The sequence below is a fragment of the Pocillopora damicornis genome, chromosome 2 (assembly GCF_964200805.1).
Source record: "Pocillopora damicornis chromosome 2, jaPocDami1.2, whole genome shotgun sequence".
Lineage (NCBI taxonomy): Eukaryota > Metazoa > Cnidaria > Anthozoa > Scleractinia > Pocilloporidae > Pocillopora > Pocillopora damicornis.
This window is the reverse complement of record NC_142671.1, coordinates 9,068,783-9,086,149: the sequence shown is the minus strand read 5'-3', so window position 1 is coordinate 9,086,149 and position 17,367 is coordinate 9,068,783. Positions and strand designations below refer to the sequence as shown.

The following is a 17,367-nucleotide window of genomic DNA, read 5'->3' as shown; positions in this document are numbered from 1 at the left end:
TCAGTCGTGCCTGGTCTGAAACAAGCTCAAAGAAAAGCATTTGAAGCCTTTTGAAGCAATCAGTGTTGACGTTACACTAAGACCTGCGATTCAAACCCACTATAAAAGTATATATATATATATATATATATTTTTTTTTTACCAATTGTTTTGAACTATTTAATGTACTACTTGCAATTCACAAATGGATGGATTCAATTATTTACCTGAACTACCCCATCGAGTCTCTGGTGTCTTGCAAGCCACAATATTGCACCGTTAAAAAGACAGAATTGCTAAAATAACGTTATTTGAATACGTTTGCAATAAACTGTATGAAAACGTGGATTTGCATGCATAATTACCGATAATTATGTGGTGGACGATACATAATTAATATCCCGGGAAACTGAAATTGTTTTGAAACTTCCAAACTTTTCAGGAATTCATCTTTCTTTAAAAAACTGAACTGTTCATTTGACTTCTTGTCTCTACTTATAGCAAGTATTTGTGCTTTTTCGTCTCTTTTTCGTTCAATATGTTCAGTGCCTGCGTAACATGACGTTATTGTCATTGCTGGTTATTTAAAAACTAGCGATCTTTATCAATTAAAGAAAATTCAAATGAAACACGTAGGATGAAATATTTTTAATTCACAAAGAAATTGTGACTGGTAATACGACTGAAGCTGAGGAATACCATTCATTCAGAAATAGATATTAGTAAAGGACGTATTTCCGAGGAAGTGAAAAGAGTGCGCATGCTTACAAGAAGCTAAAGCTTGGTACGTGGCGTTTCGATACATAAATTTCTCACCAACACAGATTTTTCTATGCTGCCGCATTTAACAAACCAGATCTCACAGACCGCCCAAAACTAATGTGGGGTTTTGTTTAAAAATACATATTTATGTCCTGATGCTTTGCCGTAGGTGAACTTTCCATTGCAAATCTAGATCTTTTTAAATTATTTAGGCTAAAAGGTGAATTTCACATACAGTTCATGTTTCTTTTCATGTTTCGTGTAACAGTCATATCATGTAATATCTAAATTTTTCAAACTTCTCATATTGAGCCTGGGCTGCTTGTTGTGTCAAACTTACCAAATACGTCAACATGTTCAGATCTTTTTAGAAGAATAAGACAACCATCAGCCTTACATGTTACGATTTATGTACTTTTATTCATGGACGGGGAGCTGTTTATAACCGTTTTCCTTAGGCACTCGGTGAATCATACACGAGGGCCAGATGACAGCTCTTTATAATAAACTAGCACAAACATATTTCATGCATCAAGTAATAATACAAACTATCACTGGATCAAACACAATTCTTAGCCTGATTCTACTAGTTTGATCAAAATGAAGGATCGATTTCTGTCGCTTGGCCGTGGAAGGTCTGTGTACGAGACTAATTCTGCCCTCGCCTCCACCCCTCCCCCACCTTAGCCATTGAAGAAGTCCGATATTTTTATTATTTTGAAGATTTAACTGAATTCTTTTCGAATGTCATTTATTGCGGAGTAGGTGGACGCCACACCACCAAAAATTCCAACAGCTATGAGTTCATACAAAAAAACCTTAATATGAAGAGGAATATTACGTTCAATTCTCAAATAAAACAAACAGGGAAATACAAAGGTCAATGCAGTTATTGTGGATCCTCCAATAAGAGACAGAATGGGACCAAACTTTGGGATGAGTTCGCCAATGCCAAGAATAAAACACATGATGGTGGTGCGAAGGAGGCACCGTTTGACACCAAATCCTGTTGGAAAAGAAGACCGAAAAATGACTTAAGGTAGCGTAAGTGTCTAACATTAAAACGCTGTGTGGATGGGGGTTTTATGAAAGCAAGACGCCGATAAGGAAAACAGTTTTACACAAAAGAAGCAAGAAAAAAAAAGCGCTCGTATTTCGCCCCTAGATATATAAGCGTAGCTGTGGACCCTAGAGCTATCTTGATCACATTCCCTGTAAAATATTAAATTCTATGTTTTTTTTATGGAATAGGTAGAAGTCCATCGCAACCCTTGCTTCCCGCTGAATTAATGAGATTAACCCTGGGTGTATTTAAACCAACCTTGAGGTATGCTCAAAAACTCCTCAAAAGACTGTGATACTGGGTTTATCACAATAACAAAGCTTAACAGCAGGTGAAGTGTGATCAGTACAAGCACTATGTCTAACATAACAGCAGCCGCGTCATGTCCTTCGTATTTCACGCACTCGAGAATGTTCGATGTGATGTTCTTGCTCGTAAGCCACAAACCGAGGATTGACACAGGCAGATACATGCTTACGACACCAACCTACGCCCAGAACACAGAAATTGGAAACTTGGAGCATTTTTTCATGCCTGTCTGAATCTTTGGAAAGGTTGAAGCGCCACCAAATGAAAATAATATAGTTCCGAAAGCTAAAAGAAAAGGAGAAATTAGAAGAACTCAGCAGCATTGAGGAATGATTATAAGGTTCACTTTAGATAAAACCTACCATCCTCATTTTTCCTGCGAAATTTTAGCCACGCAGTGGATAACTCTTACAGACGATTAAAATGTTAACATTTCGCGGCACATTCTAGTAAAAAAGTCTTGTCATTTTTTAATTACACTGGATAATCTTGTAAGTCGACTTGGCCACACCGAGACCATTGGCAGCCTCTGTTCAGAAATGGATCACAGATGCAGTCAAAACGTGGTAAGAAAAAACAAAAGAGCACATGAAGCGCAGCCGGTTGTGTCACTGATGTTTTTACCACATTTTGATGTCTTCTGTGATCTATTATTGTACAGACCCACAGCAACGTAGAATCGATTTTCTAATTGTAGAGATGACGAAAGGTTGTTAATAATGACGTCATCTATGCGTTTGTCTTCCAACAGAACATAAGTAGTACCAATAAAATGCTTGTATAATTCAGCTTATGGTATAATTTTATATGAGTAGCATATATAATTATATATGATAATAAGTCCACTTAAGAAAACACACCTGAAAAGAAACTCTCGAAGCTTACACTAGGTTGTTCAACAGTATTCAAATCAGACGGCATATCCAATGCGATGCACACGCAGATCATCAAACAAGCCATAGCTGTTGCTACACTAGCACTGCGTTCCCAGCCACGAGTATGGCAGCAGAACAGCAAAACAAGTTATATGCTTATAAGTTGTCCTGTAGGGATGATGAGCACAAAAACGTCGGTGATTTCTCTTTCGCGCGGGATGCTTATGCAAATCAAGTCACAACCTCGGTCCTGTTTCTCAGGGAGGAGAGGTCCTGGGAACGAAGCAAAGCGGAGTTCAAAATGGCTATTTGATTGCTAAACCTGAAATGAACTGTCTCACACGACTCTTTAAGTAAGTAACATATTTAGAAGTGGGAACCCAAAAGCAATTTTTAGAAAATCCACATGGGGCATTAGACTCAAAAATAATCGAGCAAGCAGACGTCATCTTCGTGAATCACATGATGTGAAATAGAGTAAATACTCAAAGCCTAGGTGGAGGAAACACTTTAAAAACTCACTGCCTCGCATGTATGTCTTATAATAAAGCAATTATTGATTGATAACCCTGCAGCGAAGGATGATGCATGTGTTCAGTCCCTTGGAAGCGTCTCCTGTTGCTCCCTAAAAGTTTCCTGGCACCTGCTTCCATGTTCAATTTCTAAATTTAAAAATCTCTAATTAATCAATAAGCATTTCATTTCAATGTTATTTTCAGTACTGTATCGATCAGTGTGATGTTGATGCAGACAGTCACAGCCAATGACGCTCATTTTCCATAAGCATTTTCTCCGACTGCTGGGTACGGGGACCGTACGTGTCCGTTGTACTCGCTATGCCTCTTAAGAAGAGTCGCCCACGATCTCCCAAGAACCGTTCCTCATGATAGACATGACAGCGTAACTTGTTTTCGTCACGCAATCTTCATAAATTACATGTATTTGACAAGTGCCTGATAAGTGCTTGAAATTAACACAATCTTTTCTGTTGACAGGAGAATGACTTTGACACAAGAGATTGGACTGAGAGATGTTTTGATACCACTGGAATGCGTAATCCATTTGTACTCAGAGCTGAAGATCTCCCAGAGCAGCCAAACTACTTCACTTGTGCCTTCAGAAAAGACAAACTTGACAAGTACGTTTTCTTTGTTAACCATCAGGATTATGGTTAACAAATGGTTATGGTTAGCCGTGATGATTTCTTCAAAAGTGCTCAGCGAAGCAGAATTGTAAGTGATTCCTGTAACACAGGATGTTTACTTTGAACTCAACTTTATCATTACAACATTACAAGTCTGATAGTTTTACAGTCATGTATGTCTTGTAGTACCTGCTATAGTAGGTCTTCTACTCACTGAACAATGACCAAATGTTATATTCATCCTTTGCCTGATTTATAAAATAGTATACTCAGGTAACACATCTCAGACAGAGATGGCAAAACAAATAGAAGTACAGTAAATACTGATGTTCAATTGCAAGCACGTTCACAGAATTTTGACAAGAACACAGTATGGTGAGAAGAGGATTCAGATTGGTAAAAATGAAGCAATCTTAATCAAAACTATACTTTATGTTAATGACTAGCTTTAAAAATTTGGGGCCCTTTACATTAGGAAGAGAAATATATTTTTGTCAGTCATTGAACAATAAGAATATTGCCACCTACAGGGAATTTAAAGGTACATGTCAGTTTTCCCTGATAACAGCAAGACTCTTTGAAGTATTCTCTTTTGTATTAATTTTAATTATTAATGTCAGCTTATTAAACTGATTTTGCAGTATATCATGTATCACATTGTGTATGGTGTGATCAGAAACTTATACCTGACATAATGTAGGTGCATATCCTTGTCATTTATGCATCTTTGTGATATGATATTAGGCATTGGATGCTTAATTGGCAATGGATCTTAGGCTGCAGCTTATCCCTTACAAGAGGTAAAAAATTAATTGCAAGTTTTGTTTTGTTTTGTTTTTTTGTCTTCAGTATAACAACTCCTTACTGTGAAACTTAAAAAGTGTCCAAGAAATTTACTATGGTATAATTTGATGGATCACTGCAATTTACAATGATTTCTCTAGGTTTAAAAAATGAGCAGTTCCTGAATGATAGTCCTTTAGAAGAGAATATCATAGGCTTTGAAACTTCTCAGAATTTAGAGTGACTGAAAACAGAGACCTGAAGGGCAGTGGTGAACAAATTTAAGGGCCCTCATATTTGCACATGCTTATTAAGTTGAAGGCCCAAGAAGGCTGACATACAGTTATATCATACAAAACTTAAAATTAAAAGCTTTGTCTCCTGTCAGGAATTAAAGGGACATGAAAAAGCCAAACAAAGCTATATAGGTCGTGATTCATTTTTTGTAAGTGCACTCCATATGGTTGAATGATCCCATGCAAGGGACTGGCCAGAGGAAAAGGCAACATACCGCATCAGTTTTCTCAGAGTGATTTGGAGTCTAATAATGATATTTTCCTTGAATCAACAATTATGTCAGGTTGCTTGAACAGGATTCAGCCAAATGTTGGCAAAGTTAGCCAACTGTGTTTTCTTGTCATTTATTTCAGAAAGTACAGTAAGGGCCTATTTACACGGTACGACTTTGTCGCATGCGACAAGCTTACGACAGGCTTACGACACGAATTTTTTCGTGTAAATCAAACCTACAACTCGCTTACGACTCTTAAGTCATGTCGTAGGCCTGTCGTAAGCTTGTCGCATGCGACAAAGTCATGCTGTGTAAATAGGCCTTAAGGCATTCTCGTGAGATCAAAATTTTAGAATGAAAATTTAATACAAAGAAGGAATAACATCAAACAACTACATGTCCATATGTTTAGTCAAGTGAGAGTTGGACAATGGATGTCTTGATCCAGGGAACATTAAGCTTGTACATGGGGAGCTATTCAGACTGATACATGTACATTGTACATGTATATAATAGTAATAAGACTAAGAGGAGTCCAATTCAGGCTGTAATTATCCAAGTGATTAACAAAATTGGATGATTGCACTGTGAAGGCATCCGTTGTACCTTTTCATCTAAAAAAAAAAAAACAGTTAAAGGGGCGAAATGTGAGACAATAGCAAATTGCACATGCAACACCTTCTTTCCACTTACACAGGCATGGTGTGTTAATTGCCCTATTACACTGTCCAATTACAAGCATGATGTGTACACTGTCCTATTAGTGCTCAAACTGAGCTGGAGAACTCAAGAATTTTGTTATAGTTTTGATCAATGAAACCAGGGATTCTGAATAGCAACAAAGCATAATTATTGTACTTCAGGCCAATTTTCAGGGTATGCTTTTTGTTCATGACCATCAAAATAATTCAATCAGACTTGAACACAACATGTACGAAAATCATGTTGTCTTAATCATATCTAGGACAACTGTGTGGTTGTCAGTTGCTCATAACACACACAAAAGTAATTTTTTAGCATTTTGAAACATGTTCTTTTACCTTTAGGTGTTGATGTTACAAATTAAAGAGTTGCATTTGATTTTTTTTTACTGGAGAGAGAGGTAAAAGAGATGGATTTGGCATCTGATGAGCACACTGTAATTTATAATTACTTTATCAAGGAATTTGACATGTAGAGAACTATACATTGCAAAAATTACCACAATAATGCATGGAATAACTTGATACAGTACCATCATTTTTGTATTTTACAAAGGTTGATGTAGGGCACTTATGAAAAAGATCAATCCAATGATCCTCTAAGACCTGAAAATGCCAGACAGGTAATTTTTTTATTATTATTTTTAAATTAGACCTCGTAAGGTTAATTAGTTTTGTGTATGTTGTTTCCTGTTAAGTTTACAGTGTACATTGTGTATGTAAAACTTGGACCTAATAAACTCCCAAACAAATCTATGGTATGCAGTCATTTTGTACCCATAGTTGTTTTGTACTCATTCATTTTATACTCAAGCTGGGTACAAAATGACTCAACTAACTGGGTATGACATGACTGTGGTTGTGGAACAATCGGCAACCCAATCTATGCCATCCATCTCTTCAACTTACACTTCATCAGTTTTGTAAACTTCTTTCAAAGCTGATTTGTCATTCAAGCTACAGTACATGTAACCTTTTTTTTCAAAGATGTAAACATCAATTCTCCATCCAGTCTACCATACAGCTTTTACAGTTTATATAATCAAACAATACTTTGTCCCCTGAAGTTTTTCTTTCTTCTTATCACATTCCTGCTTTTAGATGTTTTAAGGTAAATTCCTATTTTGTAGGAACTTGTAAGAGGAAAATTAGAGTTGAACAAGTCAAATCACCAAAGAAAACTTTGTTTGTTTGTTTGTTTTTTCATTGAATTTTCTCCTTCCCAAATATTTTTACTTCTACCCCTACTCTTGATATTCCTCTCAAGCTTGTGTTCAGATATATCAGACTTGAAACTTTTGATAGCTTTTCTCAATATTTTCTTTTAAGTGCAGTTATAAATGTTTCTATTGCATCGTTTTTTCCAGTTTTACAGTTGGTAATCAATGATAGTTGTATTTGTGGGTTGTTGCTATTTCAGTTGTTGTTTGACACCTGGGTTAAAGCACATTGCTGGTACAAAATGCAACCATTGGATCATATCAGGTAAAATCACTTACACAGGACTGTTTAACTCAAGGTGTGTGCATCATTTTTTGTTGTTAATAGTTGTTTTGGTTGATTATTCATTGATTTTGTTGCAGAGATTACTTTGGAGAGAAAATTGGAATCTACTTTGCTTGGTTAGGTAAATATAATTAATGACTTCAAATTTCATGTGCACTCTGATTGAAGTAAGTTATTGTTTCAGCTGTTTAATCATGGCTGCATATAATTTTTATGTTTGGAAAAACACATATTAAAGGCTATGACTGTATTCTAGTCAGCCAGTGAGACTCAAGGACATTGCACAATGCATGAAGTTTGGATGTCAATGAGGAAAACAGTGTCATGAAACAAATGTTACTCTCTTGACTGTTTGACAGGTTTCTACAAATGGATGTTGCTCCCAGCAGCCATCATGGGCCTTGTTTGTGTGATTTATAGACTTGTCAGACTGGAGTCTTACATTCCTGTGTAAGTGATGAGTTTGGCAAGGCCTATATGTGCATTCTATCAAATCCAAAGGCCTTATATTCATATCAGCCGTGTAATGGGCTCATTGAGGACTGGGAATCTTAAAGTATTATATAAAGTTGCCGTGAAATGGAACAAAAGAAAAATATACTTGGTGATACTGATTCTTTCAGGGTCGTAATGTTAATGAAATACTTTGCTGATGATCATGTGTGTATTTGTTACACAGCCACCATGTTTCTTGAGTTTTGGAAGAGGCGGCAGGCAGAGATTGCTTACGAATGGGATCTATTGGGATATGAGGACGAAGAGGTACGATATTAATTCATCAATCAATGTATTTATTTATGACTTTTGTTAATTATTTGTAAGAAGGCAAAGATTAGGCTTGGCAAGGTAAGCTTATGCCGTTTAGGATTTATCCAGGAACAAAAAACCACACTACTAACTTCTCCGTGTCGATTTTTCTTTCGTTTTGTGAATGGTGCTTTAAATGTAAACGTTTTTGTTGATCTTGTTGCATGTTATAAGCAATTAATATTAATCTCACGAATCTCTGAACTGTGTTCGTTTGAACTCAAGGTAGAGTTTATTACTTAAAAAGACTCGCAAAAACTTGACCGTCAGTCCTGTTCAGTGTGTTTTTCATTTGACCATCTTTCCATAAATGTACAAGCTCCAATTCATTATTCTGTTTTAGGAACAACCTCGTCCCGAGTACGAGGCAGTAGCGATGGAGAGCCGTTTGAACCCCATCACGAAAGTGGAAGAGCCTTTCATATCGCTTGGGAGGAAAGTGCCCAGATTTATTTGTAGTTTCAGTTTCATCATCTTCATGGTAAGAACTGGATAATGTTTAATAAGGCTCAATGTGATTTTGGCCAGGTTTAAACCGAGATAATGCAGCAGTTTCACCAGAGCCTCGCAACGGCATCGATGTGCATTACTACCTTTCTGCTTTGTTTCCTTCCTTCCTTCCTTCCTTCCCTCCCTCCCTCGCCACCTCCCTCTTTTGGTTGAGTGTCCATTCCGTGCACCGGTTTGTTGGTGTTGTGTTGACAGGTGCCTGGAGGTTGGCTGCGGCTTGATTGCTAGGAGATTGCTTCCCTCCTATGGTGTCAACTGTTCGCATCCACCCACCCACCCACCACCTTGATACTATTGGGCGTCGCTACTCGGACGAGGCGAAACGCTCATATTACTGCAACAATTTGACCTTTTCAAATCTAGATTTACCTGAATTCTGTAGCCCTGGCGTCTTTTACAAGCTAGTTATAACCGACAGAAAAACTGGCTTTTGGTCACCGGTATGGCTCGTAGTGTTTTAGTAAAGAGTATAAGAGGTGCAACAGCGAAGCTCTGAATTTTGATCTATAGTATTATGGTCTTTGTATCGCAGCTGGCGCTTGTCGTCATCGCCGTGTTTGCTGTTGTAGTATACCGTGTTGCAGTATACGCGGTGTTAGCCGCAAGCAGCGACTACAACATGGGAGCTGTAAACATGGCCACGTCCGGCACTGCAGCTCTCCTAAATCTCATTACCATCATGCTCCTCAACAAGGTACCTGCATAAACTTATCTTTTTCTATGGAGACGGTACACAACTAGTAAACATCTTGGGGTAAATTTTTGTTGTCTGCCCTATCATTTAGATGTTCGTTTGCGACTCTTACACAGCGATGGTTCCTACTTGAATGAGCAGATATTAGTTAACCCTTTAACTCCCAGAAGTGATGAACATGTAACCTCTCAATCAGATCTTGGGAGTTAGAGGGTTAACAGTAGAAGTTCAGCGGATGGTTTTATACCTTGGAGTAACAACTGATCATTTAGTGTGATCCTCAGGTGACTTCTTTTTGTTAATTATGTTATTTTATCTCCAGGTTTACGAAAAACTGGCCGAGATTTTGACGCGATGGGGTACGTGTGTAGAAAATGAATTCAGTGAACTTCATTCATGCTTTAAGCTATTGACCACTTTACTGATATTGAATCATCAATGCATCCGATCTTTCAACTGACCTTAACCGTACTACTGTACTCGTGCACATTGTGGTCATTACACATTACATAGGAATTTTAAATTCAAAATTAGTAGCCGAATCCTTCCGTACCTCTAAACTGCATTGGCATGCGGCGTCGAAAGCTAACAAAGTAGGATGCAATAAGGATAGGGTTAAATTCATCATCTGTTTTTATTTCAGAGATGCCTCGCACCCAGACGGAGCTTGAAGACATCTTTTCATTTAAGATGTACCTTTTCCAGTTTGTGAACTTCTATTCGTCACTCTTTTATATTGCGTTTTTTAAACTCAGGTGAGTTTATGTTATGGCAACAATGGGAAAAAAGTTACTTAGGGTTCTCCTAAGAAAGAAAACTCAAAATCGTAGACATTTTCGATTTTCTGGGATGACTGACGACAAATCGGTTAAAACCAGAGCGCTTTTTTTTTACTGACGCAACCCAGATTTTTGCGATGATCCGCGATTACTGAAGGCTAATGAAAACTCCTATTTTGAACTGTCGTTAGTTTTAATTTGCTACCATTCCTTGGCTCCTGTAGCCCCGAGTCCCAAATGAAGTGGTGTCTGTTCTATTTTTCGTCAACCATCAGACAATCGGAATGTCTACGATTTCGAGTTTCATTAATTAGAAAACTCTGGAATCATCGAGAAATATTGAAATCCCCGACTATCTATCCCGCCAGCCTTAAGTGTCATTGTTTTTCTCACGATTTAGGCTCTTCGAATGACATGCAGATCGTGATCTTCCCTCACCCATTTGCTGTTGCACGGTTCTGCTGTTGTCTTGTTTCTTTGTGATGCTGTGTTGTGATACTGACGATCAAAAACAACAACAGGAGAACCGTGTTACAGCGAATCTTCGAAATGCGCTAAGTTGTCGAGAAACAGCCCACCACATTGGAGCATAATGCTTCAGAAGGTGACTCGTATACACTCGACCTCATCACGTAAAGAAAACTCGCACTAAGCCATTGAAACGTCGCGATTCACATCAAAAGTAAAACATCTTCAGAAAAATAGTTTTACATAATTACCAGTAAGAACTTTTATCTATTTACATAGAAGCGTTAAACACATTGAAAATTGTTTGGCATCACAGCGGTAGAATGAACGTATTGAATCGTATTTTGAGAATATTTTCAACTGACAATTATAAGTTATCTGTTTAGGGTGAGACAGATTTTTTATGCATAATTTTAAAAATGGTACTGAACAGACCTACGGGGACAACAATTTTCGTCCCTCTGGAAGAAAGAACTGCGCTGACAAAAAAAATTTTTGTTTTCAGCCCTGGAAGGCCAGCAGAATTTAACAGGATATTTGGTTTTCGACAAGAAGAGGTAAGAAAAAGTATTCGATATGTAAAGCTTTTTTTGTGACAGTTTAGGGTATTTAAAGCTGCATTGGGTTGATCAGACGGTACTGTCGTCAAAAATTTGCGAGAAAAGGAAGGGGAGATCGTCTTTAGACATTGTTTGTAATTGAAGTAAATAATGTTTTTCGCCTTTGGTCCCATTAGTTGGACCAGTTTAAAAAGGACGCGTTTGATTAGAATTTATATTGTAAGGGTGTATGTGATGTTCGTTAAATTTGACAATGCAAGGTTTGCCGACTTGGAAATAGTTGCTTTAACAATTTGAATCTTATTTTTGACTTTTTACCTCCTTTGGACAATATTAGTTCATTTCAATCAGAAAATAGAAAGTCAGGCATTCTGAGTTCATTTTTATGTTGTTCTGGCAGTGTAATCCGGCAGGTTGCCTATTTGAGCTCTTGGTTCAGCTGGCAGTTATCATGGTTGGAAAGCAGATCTTCAATAATTTTATTGAAATAATCGTCCCGTAAGTAGCCCGTAAAGAGATGAGGTACATTTTTAACGTTCCCGCTTCGTTGGACTTAAGGCAGGTTTTAGAAAATAACACATTTATGGACATTTACGTATTCCAATGTAATAACAGTTTACTGTTAACTAGGAGTATTTACGTTCTGCTCGATATACTTGGACTGTTTTGCAATACGACATACATATAGGTGTAATAGCTTCTTGGAGAAGCACATTTATAGCGTAAGTGAAACACTGGCATGGTAATCAGAAAACCGGAATCGCTGAAAAAATCAGGGAATGTATTTGTATAGGTAATCACATGATTTCGAATGCAATTTGGAATAGATAAGCACGAGTATATTTTTTCAAAGACTTACAAAATTGTACGAGCCCGTAGGGCGAGTGCAATTTGTGGTCTTTGAAAAAATTAACAAGTGCTTGTTTATTCCAAATTACACGAGAAAAATCATGGGATTACGTGATAATAATAGACATGAAAAAATACGAGATGGCTTATCATAATTAAGCAGAAGCAAAGCGCGCGCATCAAGAGCAAATATAATTTATTCAAACAATCGAATCACTTTCGATGAAATAGAATCGTCGTTTTCGAGGTTCAACCATGTTTGTTTTTAATTTCGGCGTTGGATCGCTTGAGCAAAGTGTTAAGCTAGGTCGGCTTGTAATTTTCGATTTCCTTGGCAATTCCCTTCTCTAAACACCACTTTTTCCAGACCGAAACTAAAAACAGTGCTTTTTACAGTGTTTTCGTTGTCTGAGCTGTTTTCAGCTGCGGTGGCGAAAGAAAACCTACTTAAAACGCAGGCCATTGTTTCGCTCGCAAATTTTCAAATTTTGTTGCGACATCCAAGGCTCTCATTTGATTGGCTATCTGTGAGTTTCTTTGATTATTGACCAATCAGAATGTTTGATTTGTTACTTTCTTTGCACTGAATTAACCCTCTTCTGCACTGAATTAACTCTCTTCCGCACTGAATTGCATGAAAACTGCATTTATCTTGACCAATCAGAACAGAGAAATTTTTCCATGTATAATATTATTGTGGGAACATGCTCCAAACACATTTTACAGTGAAATAATACTTTTAATTGTTTAGTCCTGTAAAACAGTATTTCACAGGCCAAGTCACTCATTCTGTGAACGTTTTGGATTAATAATATTTTGACTCAAATTTCAAATGAGTGGGATGATCATTTGGGTAAGTACTCCTATTTTTCATCATCATCATCATCATCATCATCATCATCATCATCATCATCATCATCATCATCATCATCACCACCATCATCATCATCATTATCATCTTCATTATTATTATTATTATTGCTGTAGTTGATATCGTCACCATTATTATTATTATTATTATTATTATGATTATTATCTCTATGGTCTCTTTTATTCCTGAAAATAGAGGATATTACATGGCCGCGCGAAGATAATTAATTCTGTTCGAGTAGTGGGAAATATTTCACGAGTGAGCGAAACGAACGAGAGAAATATTTTTCAACGCGTGAAGAGAAATTTCGTAGCTCCAAGCGGCCTTGTAATAATATAATCATAGTATCGGTATTGTTTCCACGTGTAAAGAGAAACATGTTATCTTCGCGTATGAAGATATCATGTTTTCGCGCGAAAACTCACTTGGTATTTGACTGAGGTTTATATTATTATTATAATTATTTTTCACAGAAAGCTTCAGAACTGGTGGAGACGCCGTCAGGATATTGAAACCCCCGACTTGACCGAATACACACCTTGGGAACTGGACTATGACTTGACTCAGTATCCCGAGCACGGGTTGTTTTATGACTACCTTGAGATGGGTAAGAACTGCACAGCTTGTACGGTTGAGCGAAGGAGATGGTTGACATTTTACTGGTTATAAACTCTGTTTTGTTTTTTTGTTTTTTGTTTTTTTTTGTTTTTGTTTTTTCCAGTGATCCAGTATGGCTTAGTGACACTATTTGTGGCCGCCTTTCCACTTGGACCGTTCTTTGCCCTCATCAATAACTTGTTGGAAATTCGTCTTGATGCTTACAAGTTTATCGTGGTTTTTCAGCGCCCAATGGCAGCTCGTGCGCAGGATATAGGTATGCGTTATATACAAAGAGAGGGCCGATTATTTTTGTTGGTCTTAAACATTTTTTATTAATTGAAATTCTATTTAGGAACTACCGAATAGAACACTTGAAAAAAAAAACCTTTTGTTTTCACAGGAATTTGGTACGCAATCTTGAAAGGCGTTACGAAGATCTCTGTGGTCGTAAATGTAAGAATCTATTAAACAAAGTTGTGCGTTTTTGAATATTATTTCTTTAATGATTGAAATTGAAAGAAAATCATTAAAAAAACGGAAAATAAACAGAGAAAATTACTTGGGCGACAGATTCAGTTACAAACACAATTGTTTTTTCCCCCAATTTTATCGAATAAAGAAAAAATTGATGAGACAGTTTTTCCCATGTTCAAGCAAAAAAGGTTGGTCCTGACTTAAATCAAATAACAATAATATAGACAAATTTGGTCTCCTGATGGTAGTTATTGACCTGTAAGAGCTAAAAATGAAGGATTTCCTACTAGGACTTTCCTAGGATGAGATATTTTATGGCTTTGGTAACTTGCAAATTCAAGCGGACAGACAATGATTTAGCATGTTCTAAAAGGACCGCTCATTTTGCTTGAAAACAGTTTGTATTCAAAAGAACTTGAGCAATAGTATTGCTTCATTAATCGTACGTGCTGCATGCTGCGGTTCGAGTCACTTTAGTTGAAGGAAGCATACTTGAATAATTTGAATCAGCGATTTAAAGAGCAGAATACAGCAGGGAGTTATCTCTTTCTTCTACTTGTTGTCAAAGGTGAAAAACATGTCGTACTCGGCGTTTTGATTTAAAACCAAAGAGAACTTATTGTAAGGAAAGCCACAATGTATAATCACGGTAACTTTTTTTTTTCTTACCCTTTTTGTTAGGGCTTTGTGATTGCCTTTGTTTCCGAATTCGTCCCCAGACTGTATTACACCCTAGGTGAACACAACGACAGCTTGGAAGGATTTGTAAACCACACCTTGTCGTGTTTTGCGGTGGATGATTTTCCTGAGTCTGAGAGACCTTCTGGAGCTGCTGCTGTTGAGTTCCCCCTAAGAATTAACAGTTGTGGGTTTAATTTATCTACCTGCAGGTAAAATAACAAGGAGGGTTTAGTTCTTGCAGAAAAAAGAATCGCCTTTACTGATTAGTGTACTGATTCATTAATTTGTCAAAGCTTGCTGGACGCTTGGTGACACTATTGTAAGAATCATAAGTCATCCATTATAACTCAAGTTTTAAAGGTCTTGTGTGCTTGCATTTTAGATTCCGAGGGTATTATGAACGACCAAAAATTACAATACTCAACACGACCCTTCCAAATCCGAATGCGCACAAGTTCTCGACAGCCTATTGGCATATTTTGGCGGCCAAGCTGTTTTTTGTGGTTGCCTTTCTGGTGAGTTTGTGTCCACTTTTAATTGTGGGACGCTCGTTATGATGCACCTGATGGGATACTGAGAATCGGAGTATTTTCCTACAAATAGAATTGTTGGTGGAGATTACTGCAGTAATGTTGTAAAAAGAAGATTCCACCCTATCTGTGTTCCTCTCTGTTTCCTAGTTGATCCTTGTAGCAGTTCTGTGAAACATTTAAAATTGACCAACCAAAAAAAAAAACGGTTCAGTTGAAGAAACTTACCTACCATCTAATATTTCTTCTTGTGTTTGGCTGATCGTCTTATTATTTTGTTATTTTGTGCAGCACATCGTGTTTGGTATGACGGCAATCTTGGCTTGGATTATCCCCGATGTTCCGAAGGAAGTTGATAATCAAGTCAAGAGAGAGAACTTTCTTGCCCGCGAAGCCTTACGGTCAGCAGATCAACAAGATTCTGTCTCTCTAGTCCCTAGGGAAAATTCGCGCGGCCAGGATGAAATGTTGTGAAATGTTGTAGAATGTCGTGTTTTGACAGAAGTTATCTCGTAGTCAACGAGTATCGGTATAGGTAGTTAAATCTGATAATACCACCGTCGCATATTTTGAATAATTTCTTGTGGTAAACGTAAGGCAAAGTTCGAAAATCTTCACCAAAAGCCAGTGCTTTTCACAAGCTGCGTGTCATAGCTCGGTGACCCATACGATTGATAGTCTTCATTTATAAACTCAGTTTAACCTTTCTAATAGCAAATGGTCAGTACGTGTCTGTTTTAGATAGAATAAAGGGAGTACGTCTCTAAAGAAACTGTGGTGCTGCGTCGGTGCTTCCATTCCTTCATTACTTATTATACCTTTTTTTACTGGCATCGAGCGGCTTTAAGAGAATACCAGGTCTTTTGGTTACTTGAGATACAATATTTATTTTTCCAATGAAGCCATCCAAATACATTAATGCCGTGCTAAAGTAAAGGAGTAAGAACAGATCCATCTAAGACTTGTTTCTAACAGTAATCAAAATAAACTGCTAGGCAATACAGACTTTGTAACAGTAATCAAAATAAACTGCTATGCAATACAGACGCCTGCGTAGCTCATGATTTTGTCACTCCATTTTCCTACGGCGATTGCATTTTCTGTTTGAGTCACAACATAAAACGCCAACGGGCCAGACGTTAGCGTTATTGATATGCGAAATCTAGTGAGGGACCATATCAATTCGTTTCCGCCTTAGTTTTAAAACTAAGGTTTTAAAACTAAGTTCCTTGGATTCGTCGATGCCTGAACTAAGAGAAAATGAAAATTAAAGGGTGTATGGACTCCTGTAGAGGGGCTAGTAATGGCGGGATTAATCAACTAAAAAACCTTAAAGACAGAGCTGAGTGGGTAAGGAGGGAGTTTCTCTCATAGAACTCCGTGGGTTGTCTTGGGGTATCTTAAGGGGCACGAGACTTGCAGGGGTCAATGGAAATAGCAAAGCAGCTTTGCACTTTCGTCTCATCAATGTACTTCTGATTTAGTAGGATACGCTGGTTAATTCTCTGTACACCTTTTTTTTTCTTTTTTTTTTTTTTTTTTAATCCATACAGACTCGATGTAGATTGGAGAAGAGCAAAGTACTGTTATTATCACGCCTGAGCTTAACAATCATTCCATGTGCCAATTCTAGGTTGCCAGTTACTTTTACTTAATTTTTTTAGTTTTTTTGTTTGTTTGATTGATTTTTGTTGTTGGTTTTTTATGCGTTTTACAGTTTTAAGTCTGATAATCCGTCCCGCTCTCAAGGTATCACCGAAACTTTCTTCACTTTTTCCATGAAAGGGAAGTCGCATTCGGTCGAATATAAATCTTAGGCCACCCCTTATGTTCCGACAGACGGTCCACAAATAAACTCCTTACTTCTGCTTCTACCTCATTGCAAATCAGATGGTAGTGTGTTGTCTTTAT

At 37.4% G+C, this 17,367-nt stretch overlaps 3 protein-coding genes and 1 long non-coding RNA gene across 5 annotated transcripts; 3 read left to right on the top strand and 1 right to left on the bottom strand.

Annotated features, from left to right (window-relative positions):
• Positions 1 to 1,466: 1,466 nt before the first annotated feature.
• On the bottom strand, positions 1,467 to 2,276 carry LOC149049797 (uncharacterized). Its single transcript, XM_089191566.1, has 2 exons — positions 2,063 to 2,276; positions 1,467 to 1,747 (listed from the first exon to the last, which is right to left on the bottom strand). Exons 1-2 carry the CDS (start codon positions 2,274 to 2,276, stop codon positions 1,467 to 1,469), a joined length of 495 nt encoding a protein of 164 aa, XP_089047692.1.
• A 915-nt stretch (positions 2,277 to 3,191) lies between these two features.
• On the top strand, positions 3,192 to 6,520 carry LOC149049796 (uncharacterized). Its single transcript, XR_016183390.1, has 3 exons — positions 3,192 to 3,341; positions 3,984 to 4,220; positions 4,877 to 6,520. It is a non-coding gene; the product is annotated as an uncharacterized LOC149049796 (long non-coding RNA).
• A 17-nt stretch (positions 6,521 to 6,537) lies between these two features.
• Positions 6,538 to 8,105, top strand: LOC149049795 (anoctamin-3-like). The gene is made up of 4 exons (XM_089191552.1): positions 6,538 to 6,564; positions 6,694 to 6,750; positions 7,548 to 7,612; positions 7,711 to 8,105. The coding sequence occupies exons 1-4, from the start codon at positions 6,538 to 6,540 to the stop codon at positions 7,766 to 7,768; spliced, it is 207 nt and encodes a 68-aa protein (XP_089047678.1). The 3' UTR covers positions 7,769 to 8,105.
• A 92-nt stretch (positions 8,106 to 8,197) lies between these two features.
• Positions 8,198 to 17,342, top strand: LOC149049794 (anoctamin-4-like). Of its 2 annotated transcripts, XM_089195315.1 has the most exons (13): positions 8,247 to 8,395; positions 8,784 to 8,921; positions 9,483 to 9,644; positions 9,967 to 10,003; positions 10,288 to 10,399; positions 11,397 to 11,448; positions 11,852 to 11,949; positions 13,645 to 13,778; positions 13,893 to 14,045; positions 14,172 to 14,224; positions 14,927 to 15,135; positions 15,309 to 15,441; positions 15,748 to 17,342. In XM_089195315.1, the coding sequence occupies exons 1-13, from the start codon at positions 8,264 to 8,266 to the stop codon at positions 15,928 to 15,930; spliced, it is 1,596 nt and encodes a 531-aa protein (XP_089051441.1). In that variant the 5' UTR covers positions 8,247 to 8,263; the 3' UTR covers positions 15,931 to 17,342. The 2 variants fall into 2 exon arrangements, with proteins under 2 accessions (XP_089051440.1, XP_089051441.1); XM_089195314.1 differs by lacking the exon at positions 15,309 to 15,441 and having other exon boundaries at positions 8,198 to 8,395; positions 15,748 to 15,913.
• The last annotated feature ends 25 nt before the right edge of the window (positions 17,343 to 17,367 follow it).

Excerpts from the sequence above, each read along its gene's own strand:
- LOC149049795 (XM_089191552.1), top strand. The coding sequence starts at position 6,538 with ATGGATTTGGCATCTGATGAGCACACT. Across the intron at positions 6,565-6,693 it reads TGGCATCTGATGAGCACACT|GGCACTTATGAAAAAGATCA; the intron begins GTAATTTATAAT and ends AGGTTGATGTAG. Across the intron at positions 6,751-7,547 it reads GACCTGAAAATGCCAGACAG|TTGTTGTTTGACACCTGGGT; the intron begins GTAATTTTTTTA and ends TTGCTATTTCAG.
- LOC149049794 (XM_089195315.1), top strand. The coding sequence starts at position 8,264 with ATGTTAATGAAATACTTTGCTGATGATCATGTGTGTATTTGTTACACA. Across the intron at positions 10,004-10,287 it reads CGAGATTTTGACGCGATGGG|AGATGCCTCGCACCCAGACG; the intron begins GTACGTGTGTAG and ends TTTTTATTTCAG. Across the intron at positions 11,449-11,851 it reads TTGGTTTTCGACAAGAAGAG|TGTAATCCGGCAGGTTGCCT; the intron begins GTAAGAAAAAGT and ends TTGTTCTGGCAG.
- LOC149049797 (XM_089191566.1), bottom strand. The coding sequence starts at position 2,276 with ATGTATCTGCCTGTGTCAATCCTCGGTTTGTGGCTTACGAGCAAGAAC. Across the intron at positions 1,748-2,062 it reads GTTTTTGAGCATACCTCAAG|GATTTGGTGTCAAACGGTGC; the intron begins GTTGGTTTAAAT and ends CTTTTCCAACAG.